Genomic DNA, 17635 nt, shown 5'->3' with positions numbered 1-17635 from the left:
GACTCGGAGTGCTGGTGGTTTCTAGTGAGGCCAACCCCCGGCGGGGGAGGTGGGTGCCATCAGGAGGCAATATGGCGGACGGGAAAGGCTGGATCACGTCAAAGCTTTGCTATCTCTCTCTCTCTTTTTTTTTTTTAAATTTTTTAAATATTTATTCATTATTGAGAGACAGAGAGCCAGAGCATGAGTAGGGTAGGGGAGCCTGGGAAGAGAGCGACCACAAGGCAGCTGGTTCGTTCTGGAAGCCGGGGTGGCCCGGCCTGGTGTGCCGCAGTGGCTGAGAAAAGCCAGAAGATGGGTGAGGACCCCCCCCCCCGCCCCCACCCCCCGCCGTGGTTTCCCCCGCACCCCTCCTGGGGGCCAGGCCTCTCCTCTCCACCTTCCAGAGGGCATTTTATACTTCAGACTCAGCAAGAGGAAGGCAGGTGCTGTTCTAGTGGGTCCTGCTGGTGGGGCTTTCATTGGCTGAGCTCTTTGTCAACCACACGGCCCCTGGGCAGAGCTTAAAGGAGAAAGCTGCTCCCAGGCTGTGCGGCCTTGGACCCCGGCCGACCTCTCTGAACCACCTGGGTAACTAGAGGGCAGTGCCGGTCCTTCTCAGTGCTGTTGAGACACACAAAATACTTGACAGATCCTGTGGTACCGCTGTCCCGGGAGGGTCCCATACTGTCTTGATTCCGGGCGTTACCTTGTCTGACCTACCTTTCGGCTTCATGTCAGCCCTTTCGCAGGGGAGGGGGGGGTACTTCTGCCGTACCCATTTTACATACGGAGAAACTGGGGCTCGGAGAGAGGAGGGGGTTTAGCCTGCGCCCAAATTTCTAGAAACACCAAGCGGTGACGTCTGGATTCAGACTCTGATGGCGAGTGGCACGTGGTCAGGGACATCGCGGCCTCAGCCCCACCCCGTCCAGCTTCAGCCAGCACTGACTACGCACCAGCTCGGGACTGTGGCCGTGTGACCTTGAGATGACAGGTTATCCCCAGCCATCAGGCAGACCGATCTGTCACGTGAGTCCTTGTCAGCAGAGAACCTCAGAGGGAGAGGAGACCAGGAAGTGGGGGTCAGATGTGGCAGGAGGGTCCCGTCTGCCATCGCTGGCTGTGGAGATGGGGGAGGGGACGGGCCTCAGGCCCGAGAACGTGGGCGCCTCCAGAGGCTGGCAAGGGCCAGAGTGGATTCGGCAGGACACAGCCTTGCTGACACCTTGCTGATGGCCTGAGGGGTGGTTTATTCCTCACTGACTCCCGGAACCACTCTGAAGAGCTGGTCCTTACCGTCTTGATCTCCCAGAGGAGTTATCTGGGGCCCAGGAGATTCAGGGCACGTGCCCAAGGCCCACCGCCCATATGGTAACGACCACGCTGGTGGCCACTGATGGACCCCAGCTCTGTGCCAGGGACTGTGGCCAGCCCTTTGCGTTTATTTCAGCCACAGTAAACCCCCGTGGCAGGTACTCTTGCTGCTTCTGTTCTAGAGATGAGGGACTCCAGGCTCAGAGAGGTTAGGGAACTTGCCCAGGACCACACAGTAAAGGCAGAGCTAGAACCCAGCTCTCTGAAACGTCTGTCCTGTGCAGGCGTAGGTTCCGGAGCTGGCATCTGACCTCATTCTGTCTTGACCTCAGCGCCCTGTTCTTCTGGCATCGACACCCCTGGGGCAAAGGGGGGTCGACTGCGTGCAGCCTGCAAAATCTAGAGAAAGCTTTGTGATTTCTACCGGCACTGGATTCCTTCTTTACACGCTACCCGAAGTTGCTGGGTGGTAACTTCTGCTACTCTTTGCTGAAAGGGAGCGTTGTTGCTGAAATTCATGCAGCCTCCATGTTTTAACCGAAACGTAAAGCCCTTCAGGTTGGCAAATGCCTGGAGAAAGCTTGTCCGGGGGTCAGAGCCGCTGTAAGAGCCGGGGGTGGGCGGTCAGGGTGGAGAATCTCGCCGCGGTCAGGGGACGGACGTGCACTCCCTTCTTATCTCCCCCAGTCAGTCCTGAGAGGGACCCGTGAGGAAGTAAGGCTCAGGAGTCTGACAAACCCCAAGTCACGGAAACGGTGGCTGGTGGATCGGAGATCTGGGTGGTGCTCAGACCCCTCGTCAAGCAGGGCAGCAGGGAGTCTCTGACCAGGAGAGCAAGTGATCTTGGCAGGAGTGTGGGGTTGATGAGCGTACCAGGGGCCAGCGTAGGTGACACCACAGCCACTTTCAATGTAGCTTCACTCTGGGCTGACTTGGGACGTTGCTGCGGCCCCATGGGCAGAAAAACCGCACTTGCCTTAAGCTTCATGAAAGTAAACTGAGTCAGGAGTGATCAAAACACCTAGAAAAATATGATTGATTCAAATAAAGGGAAAATGGGGGCCACCCTCCTTGGCCGACGACATTCAAGGGCACCTGGGGACTTCTAAGGGGGTTGGGGGAAAGATTCTGGGAGAGATGGGGCTGCTGGCCTGGGGATGGGCTGAGGGCGCAGCCACAAGAGACCCGGGTTTAATCTCAGGCTTGTCACTGACCAGCATTGAGATTGTATCTGTCATCTACTGCCGGGTAACAAATGGTCCCCCAATGCAGCAGTTTGAAACAACAGCATCTGTTACCTCATACAGTTTCTGAGAGTTGGGAACCGGGCGTAGACGAGCTGGGTGTTTCTGGCTCAGGGCGCCATACGTGGCCGTCATCTCTGAAGGACCGACTGCGGTGCAGGTTCTGTTTCCAGGCTCGCTTACGTGGCTTGAGGCTTTGGTTCCTTGCCACACGAGCATCTCCCCGGGGCTGTGTGCAGCACGGAGTGCTCGCCGAGTAGCCGATCTGAGAGAGAGGGCACCCAAGCCGAAAGCCAGTCTTGCTGTAAACTAATCTCAGACGTGCCATGTTTTATTGGTCACATAGCCCGATCTTGGCACCCTGGGACAAGAAGGCGTGGGAGGTGGTGGGGGTCACCGGGGGCCATCTGGAGGCTGGCTACCACAGGGGTCCCAGCAAGCCTCTGCATGTCTCTCAGCCCAGGGTTCAACTATAAAGTGGTGACAATTATGAGGGAGCATGGGACAAGCTGAGGGCACAATACAGGCTCACAGCACCACCCCGCCACCCTCTCTCACCGCCCCCCCCCCCCCGTGAAATGTGTGATATTCCTCAGACACTTCCGGCTCCCCAAGAACACAGGAAAGGGGTTTAAGTGCTTGCCGTGGTGATGTGGGAAACTAAGGCAAATGAAAAGTTAAACTCCCTCCCTGCCTACAGCCCACTGGCAAGGCCTTGAAACCAGCCGAGTGACCTCCCTCTGGGAGCTCAGCTGCCCCGACGATGGCACTTGGCTGGGGGCAAAAGGGAGTCTTGGCTTAACATTATCCTGACTCCGCCCCCCGCCCAGGAACCTGTGAGTCGACTTCAACATATAAAAATTCCTTTCGAAACTTCCTTTATCTCAACCCCCCCAAGATATACGCTGGCGATCATAGTCCAAGTTTCTGGCCCCTGATGCACATCTGAAGGGTCTCACGAGTGAGGTTTTACTAAACGGTAATAAATGGCGTTTTCCTATCAACAGCCGGCCCCTCAAGGTCCCGGAAACCTCGCTTCCAAAATTCCTTAGAGACTTACTCTATCCCTGACCCCCTCCCAACCCGAAGGTATCTGATCAGTCACCCGTCACGACCCCAGGGCAGCTCTTCCTGCCCACGGGTCCCGTCCCCGGGCTTTCATAAAATCACCTTTTTGCACCAAAGACATCTTTGAGAGTTCTTTCTTGGCCGTCGGCCCTGGACCACCCCACCGTCACCCCCAAACTTCATCAATGATAACACCGATCACCTAAGGTGTTTTTGAGAGACTCCAGGTGCTGACATCCACAAGGCCACCGTCACAGCATCTGGCAGGTGCCAGGTGTTCGTAGAGACCTAGTCAGCTGTCTCCCACTTGCTCTGGGCCCCAGTGCCCTCCTCTGGTGGGCTGACATTCTTGGGGGCTCTTCTGGCTCTGTGGAGATTGGCAGGGGATGAGCTGACCCCGTCTCCTCTGGTCTTGTCCGGCTTGGCTCCTGGTCTCCCGGTGGCTTTCGGCCTCAGGTGTGTGTTAGCCTCGCCTGGGAGCTCTCCCAAAACCCGTGGCCCAGCCCTCAGCATCTCGGGCTGGGATTCGGCATAGGAACTTTTTAAAGCTCATCAGATGACTCCACTAAGGAGACAGGTTATTCTGTGAATGACATAAGGAAACAGTCTTTCTGCAGAACCGTTTGCAGGAAAAGCAAATGATCTATAGATTTACTTGGAGGAAAGCTAAAAGCAGCGTGTGGGTCCATTTGTTTTCACGACTTTGGGCAAGGAAGACCCTGTCACCCGTCTTTTTTTTGCTTTGTTTCATCCAGACTACGTTTCAGAGCCCCCTGCAAAAGTTAACCACTTGAGAAAAACTTTAACAAAGGCTTACCAGCTTCGAGAGTGGTATCCTAGCAACGGAAAAGCTTTTAGAGCTCGAAATAATTGCCCAAGTCGTGAGTGATTCATTTCAACCAGCCATGTCCTTTTTTATTAAAAAAAAAAAAAAACACAAAAAAAACAAAGCCCCATTATCTCTACCTGGAGACTGTTAGCATTTTGCACAGGGGCCCACGCAGTCAGATGACAGGATGAATTTCACGGAGGGACTGAAAATCTGCAAAAGGCAGCAGCTGTCTTAGGACAAAAATAACAATGAAAATGGAAAGGAATCCATTAGCAAAATTATGCCCTCCCCCCCCCAAAAATCTAAACGTGAAAAATACATGTGAATGTTTGGAGCAGTGAATGAGTCATGTAATTCACCTGTAAAGCCGATGACCGTCTCATTCGTAAATGGGCCGAATAAGTTCACCTGGGAAGGATGCCCATTTCTCTCGGCAAATCTACTTGGTCATTCACGCATTCCCTCAGCAGACGTGTTCTGAGCATCTGCTATGTGAGCGGTGCCGATGCACGTGGCTCTGAGCTGGGACGCTGGACCCCAGCCGCTGGGACTCAAATCTTGGCATTGGAGGTGGCCGGAGGTCTTGGGGATGTTACCCACCCGTGCTGCCCTTCAGTTTTCTCATCTGCAAAGCGTGGAGAATGACAGTACCCACCTCAGTGGTGCAGGTCAAACAAGAAAGTCTCTGCGTAAGTGGTCAGCGTGTCACCTGAGCTCCCGGGGAGCCCGTTAATGACAGTCCCTCTCACGGTGACCGAACGTTCCACGAAGCCCCGCTGAATGCTGCATCTGGCCCCAGCCATCCTGGGGACGTGGGGACAGTCTGTGCCTGTGTGGAGAATGAGGAGGGGGCTCACTGAGGAGGGCAGCAGGGGCTGCCTGCAGGAAGGAGGAGGGAGCAGGGGTGGGGTGGAGAGGACAGGGTGGGGGCTTAGCTGCAGCCTGAAGCCACCTGCCTACCAACAGTGCCAACACCAAGCAGGCTGGTCTAGGGGTCCGAGTGCATCCCTGGGCGCCCCGCACTGCTGGCCAGTGTCTGGATTCCCTGCTGCTGTGCAGGGTGGGAGCACCCCTCCCACTGCACCAGCAGCCTCCCCCCTTCTGCTGGTAACTGGGCTCCGTGCTGGGCAGGGAAATCCCTGCTCCCGGCGAGCACAGGGTGACTGGAAGCGTGTGAGTGCCCTGCCCCTCGGGTCCTGGGGTTGCCGTGTGGCCCCTGACCCTCGAGAGCCAGGAGAAGAATGGCATGTGAGCCCCATGCGAGTCCGTGTGAATGTGGGGTTCGTGCTTCTGACATAGCCTATGCTAGCCTGGTGGTTTCGCTCTGCAAGGCTGGCAAGAGGAGGCAGAAGCAGGACGCGGGCCTCTGTCCCTAAGGCCACCGCCCGGAAGGTGCCCGTGTTCCCTGCCACCCCTGGCCGGAAGTTAGGCACACGGCTGGGAGATGTGGCTTTTCTTGACCAGCTACAGGCCCGGCTCAGAGTCAGGCTCTCCTGCCATGGAGGGCACTTGGGGGGACAGAGCAGCACGTCTGTGTCTGTCGCCGCAGAGAAATGGGCTGCGACTCGTTCTTTCCAGCGCTTGTTCCCAACCCGCTCCCAGAGGGACCCCCCGGAGCCAGCCAGAAGCCACCGCCATTCCTGTGACTTGCCACCAAACGGTCCCTAGAGGATAAGGACACCTGTGCGCAGTGTGACTGTCACCAGGTAACACGGGCCTGTTTCCTGTGTGCGAGCTAATGGATGACTGTCCCACGGTAACGAACAACGGCGACTTTCTGAAGGTGCTGACGGTGGGCAAGAGCTGGCAGATCCAGAGGGGAGTAGGGGGAGGGGCAGCCGGGCGGGTCCTGGGTGTGAGTTCAGCCCGAGGGCAGGTGCAGGCGAGGCCCCAGGGAGAGGCCGGGACACTTCCCAGGAGGAGCAGGGTCCTGACACACAGCCTGGCTGCAGCTACCGAGCTGTGCGCCTCTGCATGGCTGACGGGGGAGGCAGGGGGGTTGGTAAAAGGGGAAAAAGCCCCACTTTCAGAGATACGAAGCAGTGAGCGGGAGGCACCTGGGGGGCAGTCAGCAGGGCAGTGGGTGCCGGGCCCTGGGGACTCGAGCCTTGTCACTGGCCCACATCCCACACCCTGTCACCCCTGCGTGGGTGCACCGGTCACCATCAAAGAGCCTGGGCGTGTTTTCGTCAGCCAGCAAGGGGGTGCTGGGGAGGCCGGGCCCTGGGACCAGCACCACGTGGGAGGGCTCCCTCCAGGGACAGAGTGGTGGAGGCAGCTGGGGGGTGAAAAGTGGGGCAAGTACCCGGGTGCTGGGTTCAAGGAGAAGCAGATCGGGACATCAGCGGAGGCCTGAGCAGTGCCTGTGGGGTGAGGAGTCAGGATGAAGGCCCCCAGGTTCCCCTTCCGCAGGTCCCAGCTACGGGCGGGCGGGCGGGCGGGCAACGCTGAGCAGGGGGGCTGGTGATGAGGCCGCACAGGTAATGCGGGGATCGGGGAGGCGGGGGCCGCAGGGCCAGCGGAATGCGGACAGCGGGGCTCACCCGGGGGCCGGGCCCTGCCGCCACGCCACCCAAGTACTCGGGGTGTTGACAAGTGCCTCCGCCTCCAAGCCAGATAAGAGGGCAAGTTGAGCAGAAAGAGAAACTGGACCGTGGAAGCACCTTGAGGGTCCTGGGAGGAGGGAGCACGCCCCGGCCCTCTGCCCACTTCCTGCCACACACGGGCACGTTTGTCCCAGCCGCTCAGGGGCACCTGCCTCTGTCGGCGTGACACCCGGAGGCACGGCGAGACCCCACCCCCGGCGCAGACCCTCCCCGGTGCTCCCAGAGCCCTGGAGGATGCGCCCAGCGGGTGCTCGGACACAGCGCTGACCGATGGCGGGCTGCCCCCGTTCTTTCCCCGCGGGCCCGAGGGACGGCCCCCAAGACCCAGTAAAATGTGATTTCTTGGTGGCCCGGGAGCAAGAGCAGGACGTGGTTTCCATCACAGCTCTGCTCCCCTCCTGGCCGAGTGACGCTGGGCAAGTCCCACCCCGTGAACCTGATCAATTCTCATACGCGAAATGGTGGTGGTGGGGGGGGGGGGGTTGCTGCGCGGGACCTGTGCGTGTCACCCGAATCACTTCACGTGAACACGGTGCCAGAGCCACGGCCCAGCTCTGTTTCGGGGGACCCTTTGCCCCCCGGCCGCCTGAGCTCAGCAAACCCCTGCGTGAGCCTCACACCCGGTCCTGGGCCGGGCGGGCGGCGGCCTGTTTATCAACAGAAAAAGCAGGACGGCAAGCACATCAGGAAGCCTCGGGACCAGGCGGGCCAAGGGCGTTCCGATGTTTATGGCTCCTTGGAGGCAGTCCAACGAGGCGGCGTCTCGAACCAAACAGCTCAGAGCCGGCCAGGTGGACGGGAGGCCGGGGACGGCCTCTCCGTGTCTTACTGGGGCCCCGGCTTCGGAGCCAAGAGGGCCTCCCAGCTGCTTGTAGGACAGTAGTGACAACCCAACCTGGCCTCTGGGCCTGAGGCTGTATCTTCTGGGACCCCTGGCATCCTGGGCCACGCCCGAGGCCTTCCAGTGGGTGCCTTGAGTGATGAATCGGCCTCTGACCTCCCCAGCCCAGTCCCTCCCCTGGCTGTCAGAATGGGGCGCCCCCCGCCCCGTGCTCCCGGAGGCCTTCTGGCCCCCATCCTACCTCAGGCTGGACGTGCCTCTCTCCCCGGGCTCCCACAGCTTCCCGTGTCTGGTGGCAGGAGGGCCCTTCTGACCCAATCAGGGCCACTCACATCCGCTCTACGTGACTTTCCTGGGGTGGGACCCGGGTTTGACTCCAGCTGTGGAGTTACAGCATCTGTTCAACATCACGGTGCAATAAATATTTGCTCGTGGGTGGCAAGAAGTGCGTTCAAGGCTCATTAGTTAAGTTAAATAAGGAATGTTTTAGGTACCGGCTGAACTTTCCTGGACTTGCAGCCCTGAGGAATTAGAGGCAGGGTGCCCAGGGGGCAGGGCTGCAGGCAGGTCAATAACCCACAGTTATTTTCATCAAGTTTACATTTCAGAAAAGATAGAAGGGGTGCGGTGAGGGTCTAAAGGCACAGACCTGGGCACTGAACTTGCCCAAGGCCACAGCTGGGAGGCACAGGAGTGGGATTCACACCAGGCTGTGGGCTCTCACCTGCCGGGTATATTGCACCTGAACTTACAAATAACACATTCTTCACTTGATAGATTGGAGTCGTGCACAGCATTTAAGCTTAAAAAGGGTTTCGTTGCGAAGTCTGACCTAGCCCCGACTTTTGCATTCTGCAGATCGGGGCACAGGCCTGGGGACAGGGGTGTGGGTGGCCGGTCACAAAGGCGTCTGTGATGGGGGCAGGGGAACTGGGGTCCGATACCCAGTCTGAGGTAATCTCCGTGAGCTATCACCACTCCCTGCACCAAGCAGGGGACTCTGCTGGGGGCCGAGTGGCAGCGTGGTGGCCCAGGGGACAGATCTCTGCGCAACCCTGCCAGGATGCAGTGCGACCTCCTCACTGAATCTGTTTCCTCCTCTGGGCGGTAGGGCCGTCCCTGTACCTCCCCGTCCAAGTGCAAGGATCATAGGATGTCGTCTGCATGCCCCCCTCTCTGAACCGCCAGCGGTGAGCCTGGGAGGCAAAGTCAAACCGTGAATGCACTTTGTGGCCTCCCGACACTGCGGGGCCAGAGAGGGGGATGGGCTTTCACCTGTCCTCACTGCCCAGGGAAGAAACCCGGGAGCAAACCCAGCGCAGAAGGATGCGGCCTGGGGAGCACTTTCCAATGCACAGGATTTCAGGCGGACCCACGGACAAAGCAGGATGAGCCAAGGGTGCAGGGACACAGCTGCCACCTGCCATGGTGACAGGAGCCACGTCCACGGAAAACGGAGGCAGCCACACCCTGGACGGTCGGTGCAAGGTCTCCGAACCACAGAAAGAATGTAGGAAGGACTCCACATTTCTCGACCTCTGCAAAGATGTGGACCCACTGCTCCCCGGGCGTCTGCACACTGGGGAGGAGCGGGGTGCCGGCTTTGTCCTCAACGTCGGGGAAGAAACAAAAGACCCGAGGGACTCAGACACCCGTCCCTGTCTGAGGGGGCACGAAGCTTAATGGGGGACCCGAGCCACTCCTCCAGCACCCCTAAACGGCCGAAGCCCTGATTACGTGACTATGGAATTACCATTGTGCGTCACTGAATACGGGACCCGGTGTCACAAACTTACTGCCGACGGGATGGCTCTTCCCAAACTGTGAGTCACGTGTATGCCATGCGATCACCGATGGGAGTTTCACGGGCGATTCTGGCCACGCACACGTCTCACCCTGTAAGGCGCGAGTGCACAGCTGGGCGGCCCCCGGCCTAGAGGCGGTGCCAGGGTTTGTGCCCTGGCAGGCGAGTCGTCGGCTACTGAGAACGTCCGTTCTGCTCTTTGGAACTCACCTGTACTTAGTTCAGTGCAAGTGTAGACACCTGTTCTCACGAATGTACAAGAAAACAGCTCTTTCAAATAAAGAAAAGAGTAGGTTTCATGAAATGCTTTTATTTTGGCTGCTTTGGGACCCTGACTCTGTTTCCTGGTGAACAAGGCAAAGCTTCTCTGAGCACCAGGAAGGGACACCCCAGGTTCCTCCCATTTCCTGATGCCGTGGATGCATCTCACAAGCTCACCCACTGCCCACTAGACAGGAGAGCCGCAGGGCAAGCCCGTGGGGCCCCGGGCTGCCGCCTCCCCCAGCCTCTGACCTTGGGAATCGGGCGGGGCCCTGACCGCGCGACAGAGCTCAGGCGGTACCCGAGTAAGCCCCAGATCGGCAAGCAGCTGTCGAGGCTTAGCAGTGACCAAATAAATAAGACATCCTATCACCGAATTTCACAGCAGCGCGTTTGGTTCTTTAAAAAAACAAATCCGACACGGGAGTAAACGGGGGGAGGGGGGGCGGTGCTTGGAAGTGGAGGGAAGGGGGAAGGACTTCCTCTGTAACGTGCTTTCCAGGGCCCAGAACTGCCAGGCTGGAGGGCCCATCGGCTTCGCTCCGCAAGGTCGGGGCTGTGGGTCGAGACGGCATGCAATTGCCAACGTCATCGCGTTCCAGGCGGGCAGAGCCGAAGCTCACGGAGGTGTGAGCAGGCTGCACGTGACAAGCGCCACATCCGCACACGTGCGTGCATGCACACACGCACACACACACACACACACACACACACACACACTCTCAGCGTTAGTGCTGTGCCCTCTGGCTGGGTGGCCACACGCGGGCTGGAGGTCCTGGCGGGGACACGCGCGGACTCCCCTGGCCGGGGACGCGCCCTCACACCGCCGACAGGAACGGGAAGAAGAAGAAGTCGAAGGCGAACTTGACGGCGCCGTGCACGGTGCTGCGCCAGTCGCGCTCGATCTTCACGTGGCGCCGGGCGGGTGTGAGCTGGGCCATGCAGTTGAGGCAGCGGATGGCCTTGAGCTCGAAGACGGGCCACTTGCTGCCCAGGCGGCCCTCCAGGACGGTGCTGAACTCGATGAGGCTGCCCTGGCGCAGGCTGAGCAGCACGTCCTTGAACTCGCCGCTGGCCCGCAGCACGAGGTCCTTGGTGACGTCGTCCTCCTCCGGGCTGCGCGAGCCGTTGGCGCCGCTGTACGGCATGCCCACCGTGATCTCGAACTTGTAGCGGTCGAACTTCTTGATGTGGCAGGGGTGCTTGGCCAGCAGCTTGAGGCGGCACAGCTCCTCCTCGGCCGTGGGCGCCGTGCCGGGGCTGCAGGACGGGTAGGCCTCGCCGTACAGGCAGCGCATCCAGTCGCCGATGAAGACCGGCAGCACGTTGACGGCCGACTCGGCGCTGTTGTCGATGTCCGTCACGCGCACGTACTTGAAGCGGCCCGTCCACGTGACCCTGTGGCCCTCCAGGTGGCTGCACAGGATCTGGGTGCGGGCCATGTTGGTCTCCTTCCAGGCCCGCGGCCCGCACAGGAAGCCGTACTGCTGCCAGGTCAGCGTGGAGTTGTAGACCTTCATGCCCTCCGACCGGTACACGTAGAACCAGCAGAACAGCACGATGGCCGTGATCCACACCAGGATGAGCTTGACGATGGAACTCCGCGTCAGGGACTTCACCACGCCCACCACCGAGAAGTTGGCCTTGGTCCACCAGCGGAACAGCAGGGGGATGCTGCACATCACCACGGTGACGGCGACCTTGGTGAGCTCCAGGGACAGGAACCAGCGGGCTAGCTGCACCACGCCCATGAGCGCCAGGCCGGCCACCAGGATCGGGAGGGCGAACAGGAAGAGGAAGTAGCCCATGCTCGCGCGGATCAGCCCCAGGCCGGTGGACTCCAGCAGGATGACCACAGCGAGTTCGCACCACATGAAGCAGACCAGGTAGGGCACCAGGTAGCAGTAGGTGCCCTTGAAGTTCCTCAGCTGCGCCATGCGGAAGAAGAGATAGAGCAGGTAGACGTAGAGCAGGCAGGGGACGCTGACGTTCAGGACGACCAAGTGGCCGAGGGGCACGGTGACAAAGGTCTGGCCCAGGAGCTTCAGGTGGTGCCAGTCGAAGGGCAGGGAGGGCAGGAGGGAGAGCAGGCCAGCGGCCACCTCCGTCACCAGGGCCCTCCGGGTGTAGGGCTCGGCCGAGGTGCTCAGGCTCATGTAGCTGGTGGCCGTGAAGAAGACGGCCACCACGGCCAGCTCGGAGCAGGGGATGAAGTCCTTGCTGGCGACGGGGAAGGAGAAGATGACGAAGAAGACGGACAGCAGGAAGTGGACGTAGGGCTCCAGGTGGTTCCAGCCGAAGTTCACCTCGGCCTGCTCCACGTCCAGGTTGGGCTCGAAGCGCAGGAGCAGGCCCGTGAGGCTGCGGAAGCTCTCCCAGGCCCTGCTGTCCTGGAAAACCTTGAGGGTGCAGATCACCATGGAGACGAAGGACAGGTAGAAGACGACCAGGGGGACGAAGAGGGCGAAGAAGTCGATGGTCAGGTTGCTGATGATGAAGAAGAAGATGAGGGCGTTGATGTGGTGGGTGGGCACGATGGTGGACAGCCAGTGCATGCCCGCCCGGGATGCCATGTCAATCAGGTACTCCTTGATCTCCATGATGGCGTGCAAGGGGTACTTGACCACCTGGGGGGCGGAGACAAAGACGGGGCGTCGGAGGCGGGTGGGGACGGGGCCCCCGCTGCCGTCCCCGTGACCCGGCCGGCCAGCCTCCCGAGCTCTGCGCGAAGCTAACGGCTCACCCCTGGGCCCCTCGTCCCAGCGGGTCCTTCCCCAGGAATACCCTCTCCACGTGGTGACGTCCTCCCCATGCCCTGCGGTCTATACAGACCCTCCCTCAATTGCACCCAGGCCTGCACGTCCTGGCCCCTGTCCTCTGCACCCCTGGAGCGTGTCCCCTGGCTCCCCTCTCGTCCCAATCTTTGCCAGGGATTCCAGACTCTTGTGAGCCAGTGTCCCCCGTGGGACCCCGAGTCCCTGGGGGAAAGCACCAGGGCTTGTGACCTGATCCCCCCCACCTGCCAGCAAGGGCTGCCCTGCTGGGCCTCGGCCCCCCAGCCCGCTGAGGAGAGAGAAAGATACTTTCAAGCCCACACAGGGCTCTGAACACTCCCAGGAGCCGCGGTGGCTGTAGGGGCTCCAGAAAGAGCTCCCTGCAAACGGAACGATGGGGCTCACATGAAAGGGGCCAGAGGAGAGGTGCTCGCCAGTGGCAGGGACCCTGAGAACCAGCTGCCTGCCACCGCCCACCTCCACACACCCACGCCGCTCAGAGCAGACACGTAACCGACGGCCACTTCTGCAATCTGCACCCAGTGGAGAGGGCAGGGGAGACCACGGCGGAGGCGGGCTGGACCCCACTCCTGCCCGGTTTTCTCTGCAGGACTCCCAGAGGCTCCCGGCCCTGCCAGGGCTCAGGAGGTGTGGTGTGGAGGGCAGGGGTCTGGGTGTGTCTGGAGGGGCAGAGGCGTGGACCCCAGACCACACGAGATCACCCACGTGTGGGGGCACGGAAGCCCGGCTGCCACCCAGAGCCCACCTCAGGGGCTAGGTGACGGACGCCCACCACTGCCCCGGTGAGGTGGGCACCACGGCCTCCGCCCATGCCCTCGGGACAGGTTCTCATCTGAGGATGTGGCTGGCAGCTACAGGTGACCAAATACCCTGGAAGCAACGGCATGGGGCATGTTCCACAGAGAAGGGGCACCCGGGCTCCTACAGGAGTCCATGGCTCAAAGAACGTGTGTATGCCCACACCTGTCTGTACACACACACACACACACCCGTGTGAAGGGTTACATTCCTTCTCACATGTCTGTGACAGCCCAGCTAGGAAATGAACAGATCGGTACCCCAGCTAACTACTCCCCCAGCTCCCCGGGGCTAGTGACCTTCCCGGAAAGCAGGCATCACACTCACATGTGACTGGGGACGGCCACCAGCGAGTGCTGGGCCCTGTAACGTTAGTCTCGGCGGGTACTTGTGATGCTTGGCAGGAGGTCAACCGCCTCAGAACGAGCGGACAGGGTGTCAGCGAGGCTGGCGCAGCCGATCCCTGGGGACGGGGGCCTCGCTAGCTAGTGGCAGACGGACTAGAGGCGTCTCCCGGCCGCTGTGGTCAGTGGTCATTCCCCGTGCCCTGCGGCTGGGACCTTGAGACGGGTCTCAAGTTCTCCCCCCAGGCTCCGAGCCACTCACACCTTTTGTTTTTTGCCCTTGAGGCCACACAAAGTGGTTGAGAGGAACTTTCAAGGACAATGAAGCTTCTCCAACCTAATGCCCAGCTTGTCCAGGGTGTCCGGCCTCTGTCGGCTGAGGCATAAGGCCACGAGGACCAGGGAGCCCTTCCCTTTTAGGGTCCCAACTCTGTCCCCGGTCACTTCCATCCAGACCCTGCTCTTGGGGACCCACTGAATTGGGAAACAGAAAACCTTTCTGTAGACAAAGTCCAACAAATTAAAACAAGCTGTTCTTTGAGCAGGAAACAGATTTTTAAAAAAACAGAGCAGGGAGTCAGTTCTACGACAGGAAGGTACAGCTCGCTCTGGCCAGGTCGGAGGTCGTCGGCCGCTCTGCTGACCCAAGAGGCCAGGGGTGTGACGACAGGCCGCTAACCAAGGGGCCCATCTGGGACCCGGCAGGTCACGGCAAGGCTCAGACCCCGGTGAGTTTTCACACGTTGGACCTCGCAATGACTGACGTGAAAACCGTGTGGATTTTACTGCATTTACTCTTACGACGGTTTCATCTGCCACAAAAGAGGCCCGTGCAGCCCGGGGCCTGGAGTCTGGAGCCTGCCTGTGGGGGCCACATGCGCTCACGGAGGCACCAGGCACCTCGCTGGGGCCAGAAGACAGAGCACACTGCTCTTCCTCTGCCTCCAAAAGGCTATTAAAAGCTGCAACAGCCTCCAGTTTTAGGGACACCTGCTAGGATTCACCATCTCTTTTGCAAAAGACTTTTAATGAGACAAACTATAGAGGCATCCAAGTGCTCTGATGGTTTCAAAACCTGAAGGAAACTCAGAGCCCCATGTACTTCTTGTCAGAGTACTTTAAGTCTCTTTCCCAGAAAGGACTCTCAGACGTCTCCCAACACTGAGAGTGACAGAATTTACTGTCCCAGCCAGGCTGCTTTGCAAACAGGCATCATTAGGGGGGACAGCGCAGTCCTGCCCGCAGGCCCTCCAGACTCACCCTTTCACCTCTGACCTTCACTGGCATTTCGGAAGCACCTCAGCTTGGCCAAGAACAACGGCCAGGGCCCCACCCCCCTTCTCTCCAGTTCTAAGGAAACTAAAAGCAACTATCTGTGAACACACAGCCCCAGCCTGTCAGAGTGGACCTTCAATCAAGTTGTGACCTCCCTTGGTCAAGCTCCTTGGCCATCCTGGCCTGCGGCTCGCCACAGCACCTGATCTCGGGGGACTCACGCAGCTCGCTGGTCGGTCCCGAGCGTGGCCATCGCGCCGGCCGCCCTGGTCTGAGCCTCCGCATCTGGGCTCCTGGCAGGTGCTACACCAAGCTGTCTCCAGCACGGGGACTCCCCACGCTTCCTTGTCCCCCCAACTCCTGCCTGCTGGCGGCCCAGCCGTCGCCTGCCCCTCTGCCCCACTGATGGTGATTCACCCCGGTTCCCACTCAGCTCGCACCACACGGACGCTCGGACGACTAACGCCACGAGCTTCTCGAGGATTCGTCTGCTCAGAGCCGCTCATGCTGGGTCAGGCAGCCAGGCATGCGGAATCACGGTAGACTCTGCAAGCCAGAGAGCTGACCTGGGGAACCGCCTGCACCGTGGTTTCAATGGCGTGACCAGGGAAGTGAAAGCTGTCACAGAAGGGGCATGGCCTGCCATCCCTGCCTTCTGCACGTATTTGTAGGCCCCGTGCTTGCTCCTCACGGGCCTGGCTGCTCGCGGGCCGACAGCGGGGGCCAGAGTGTCTCCCTTCCGTCCAGCCAGCCCACAGTGGCCTCTCTGCTACTATGCACACTGCACTTGGCTTTCCCCCGAGCCCCCGCGGATCTGGGTAAACAGGGACCGGCAGGATCCTCACGGTCTCTCAGTACCAGCACTCTGCGTCTGGGGAAAGGCATCTTTGCAAAACCGACCTCCATTCCGTGCCGTAAACGGATCATTTTTCAAAATGACAAGGTCTCCGTGAGAGTCGGACTCCAGAGCCTGCCACTCTGCTGCCTGTGGTGTTCCGCGGAGAACGGCCCGGGGGGGTACCCGTGCTCGTCTGTCACATCCGCGCATGACCGCCCCACCTGTGTCCCTGTGTTTGGAGCCTGAGTGCATGTGAAAGGCCCCTCTCTCGAGAACACACCCTCATGCAGTTATGGGGACCATCCCTGCGGACACGCCTCCCCAGACAAGCTGCAGTCCCGGAGGCTCCTGTGTCGCAGCGGCCTCCTGCCCGTTCCTTCCTGCATGGCACCAGGCTGCACGGTGAGCGCCCTTTGGCTGGGCCCCTGGCCCCACTCACCTTCAGACGCAGGGGCAGGTCCTCGGGGCTCTTGCCCACCAGCTCATCGTCATCATCGTCCTGCAGGAACAGGTTGGCGGGGATGATGCCCTTGGCATACTTCTTGGTGATCTCCACGAAGTCATCCAGCGCTATGTAGCTCTTGGCTGGGGCACAAGAGAGAACGGCACAGGGTCCGCCCACACCGCAAGCACACGGTCACCCCGCACGGATGGGCAAGGCAGGGGACGGTGGCTGGGCCCCGGCGGAGGGAGGCCGAGCACGCCAGGCACAAACCTCTCTGTCCTGGACAGACAGGCGGGCACAGACGGGCCAACCGGGTGGAGAGCGGGCACCCTGCCTCCTCGCCTTGGGGACAGCAGTCCCTCCTTTGAACCTCCTGCTGCCCAGCTCTCAAGACTAGGGTCTGCCCCCACCAGCCCTGCAGCCACCTCCTCTCCTTCAGCCCTGGCTGCTCCCAGCTCTGGTGATGGCCACCTGCAGCCCACGGCCCAGCCACCTGCCCCCCCCTCCACTCAGCGTGCGTCCACTGAGGACCTACTACGTGCCAGGCACCGTGCTAAGCACTGGGAAGGCCCGGTATGTGCGCACGGACCCAGCGTGTGCACAAGTCTGGTGGGGTCGTGCTAAAGACAGCTGGCTGCCAGACGCGACCGGCTGCTCCCCGGAACCGTCCTCCAGGCAGAGGGAGAGAGGGGAGCCCGGGGAGGTGCAGTGAGTGACTCGGCACAGAGATCACGATCGTGAATGGGCCGCCAGCCCCAGGGCTGCCGTTTGCCAGGCGCTTCTGAGGCCTCCCACGCGGGGACTGCGTTCTGGACACTGGGGACAGAAGCCCATCGCAGAAAAGAGCGACAGACAGCAGCAAGAGCAAAGGAAACAGTGTCTAGAACGCAGTGAGCACCACGGAGAGGGTGGGGCGCAGACAAGGGGCTGTTCCTTAACACGAGCCGGGGTAGCGGTAAGGGTCAAGACGGGGCAGCCTTGGTGGGGCCCACACAGGGACAGGTAAGGCTGGAGCCGACATGGAACAAGCAGGGGAGAAAACGGGGCCCAGTGGCCTGGCCCAGGCTGTGTGACTGGGGTCACGGGTGGCCTCTGATGCCACGAAACTGGCCACCAAGGCGTGGCGCGTGGACACAATGGGGTGTAAGGATGAGTCACCAAGGACTTGGACAGAGCCATTGTGGTGGG

At 60.4% G+C, this 17635-nt stretch overlaps 1 protein-coding gene across 1 annotated transcript in view; it reads right to left on the bottom strand.

Moving 5' to 3' along the window:
• Nucleotides 1–9981: 9981 nt before the first annotated feature.
• WFS1 (wolframin ER transmembrane glycoprotein) overlaps nt 9982–17635 on the bottom strand; it is a 28919-nt gene continuing 21265 nt past the window's right edge. The window contains exons 7-8 of the mRNA XM_042984977.1: nt 16442–16587; nt 9982–12579 (exon numbers count right to left, since the gene is read on the bottom strand). Coding sequence (XP_042840911.1) covers nt 10771–12579; nt 16442–16587 — 1955 coding nt within the window. The 3' untranslated portion in view covers nt 9982–10770. The remainder of the gene's footprint in view (nt 12580–16441; nt 16588–17635) is intronic.

This window comes from Panthera tigris, chromosome B1, assembly GCF_018350195.1.
Source record: "Panthera tigris isolate Pti1 chromosome B1, P.tigris_Pti1_mat1.1, whole genome shotgun sequence".
Taxonomy (NCBI): domain Eukaryota; kingdom Metazoa; phylum Chordata; class Mammalia; order Carnivora; family Felidae; genus Panthera; species Panthera tigris.
The sequence above is the reverse complement of the archived record's forward strand: the minus strand, read 5'-3'. Positions and strand labels throughout refer to the sequence as shown.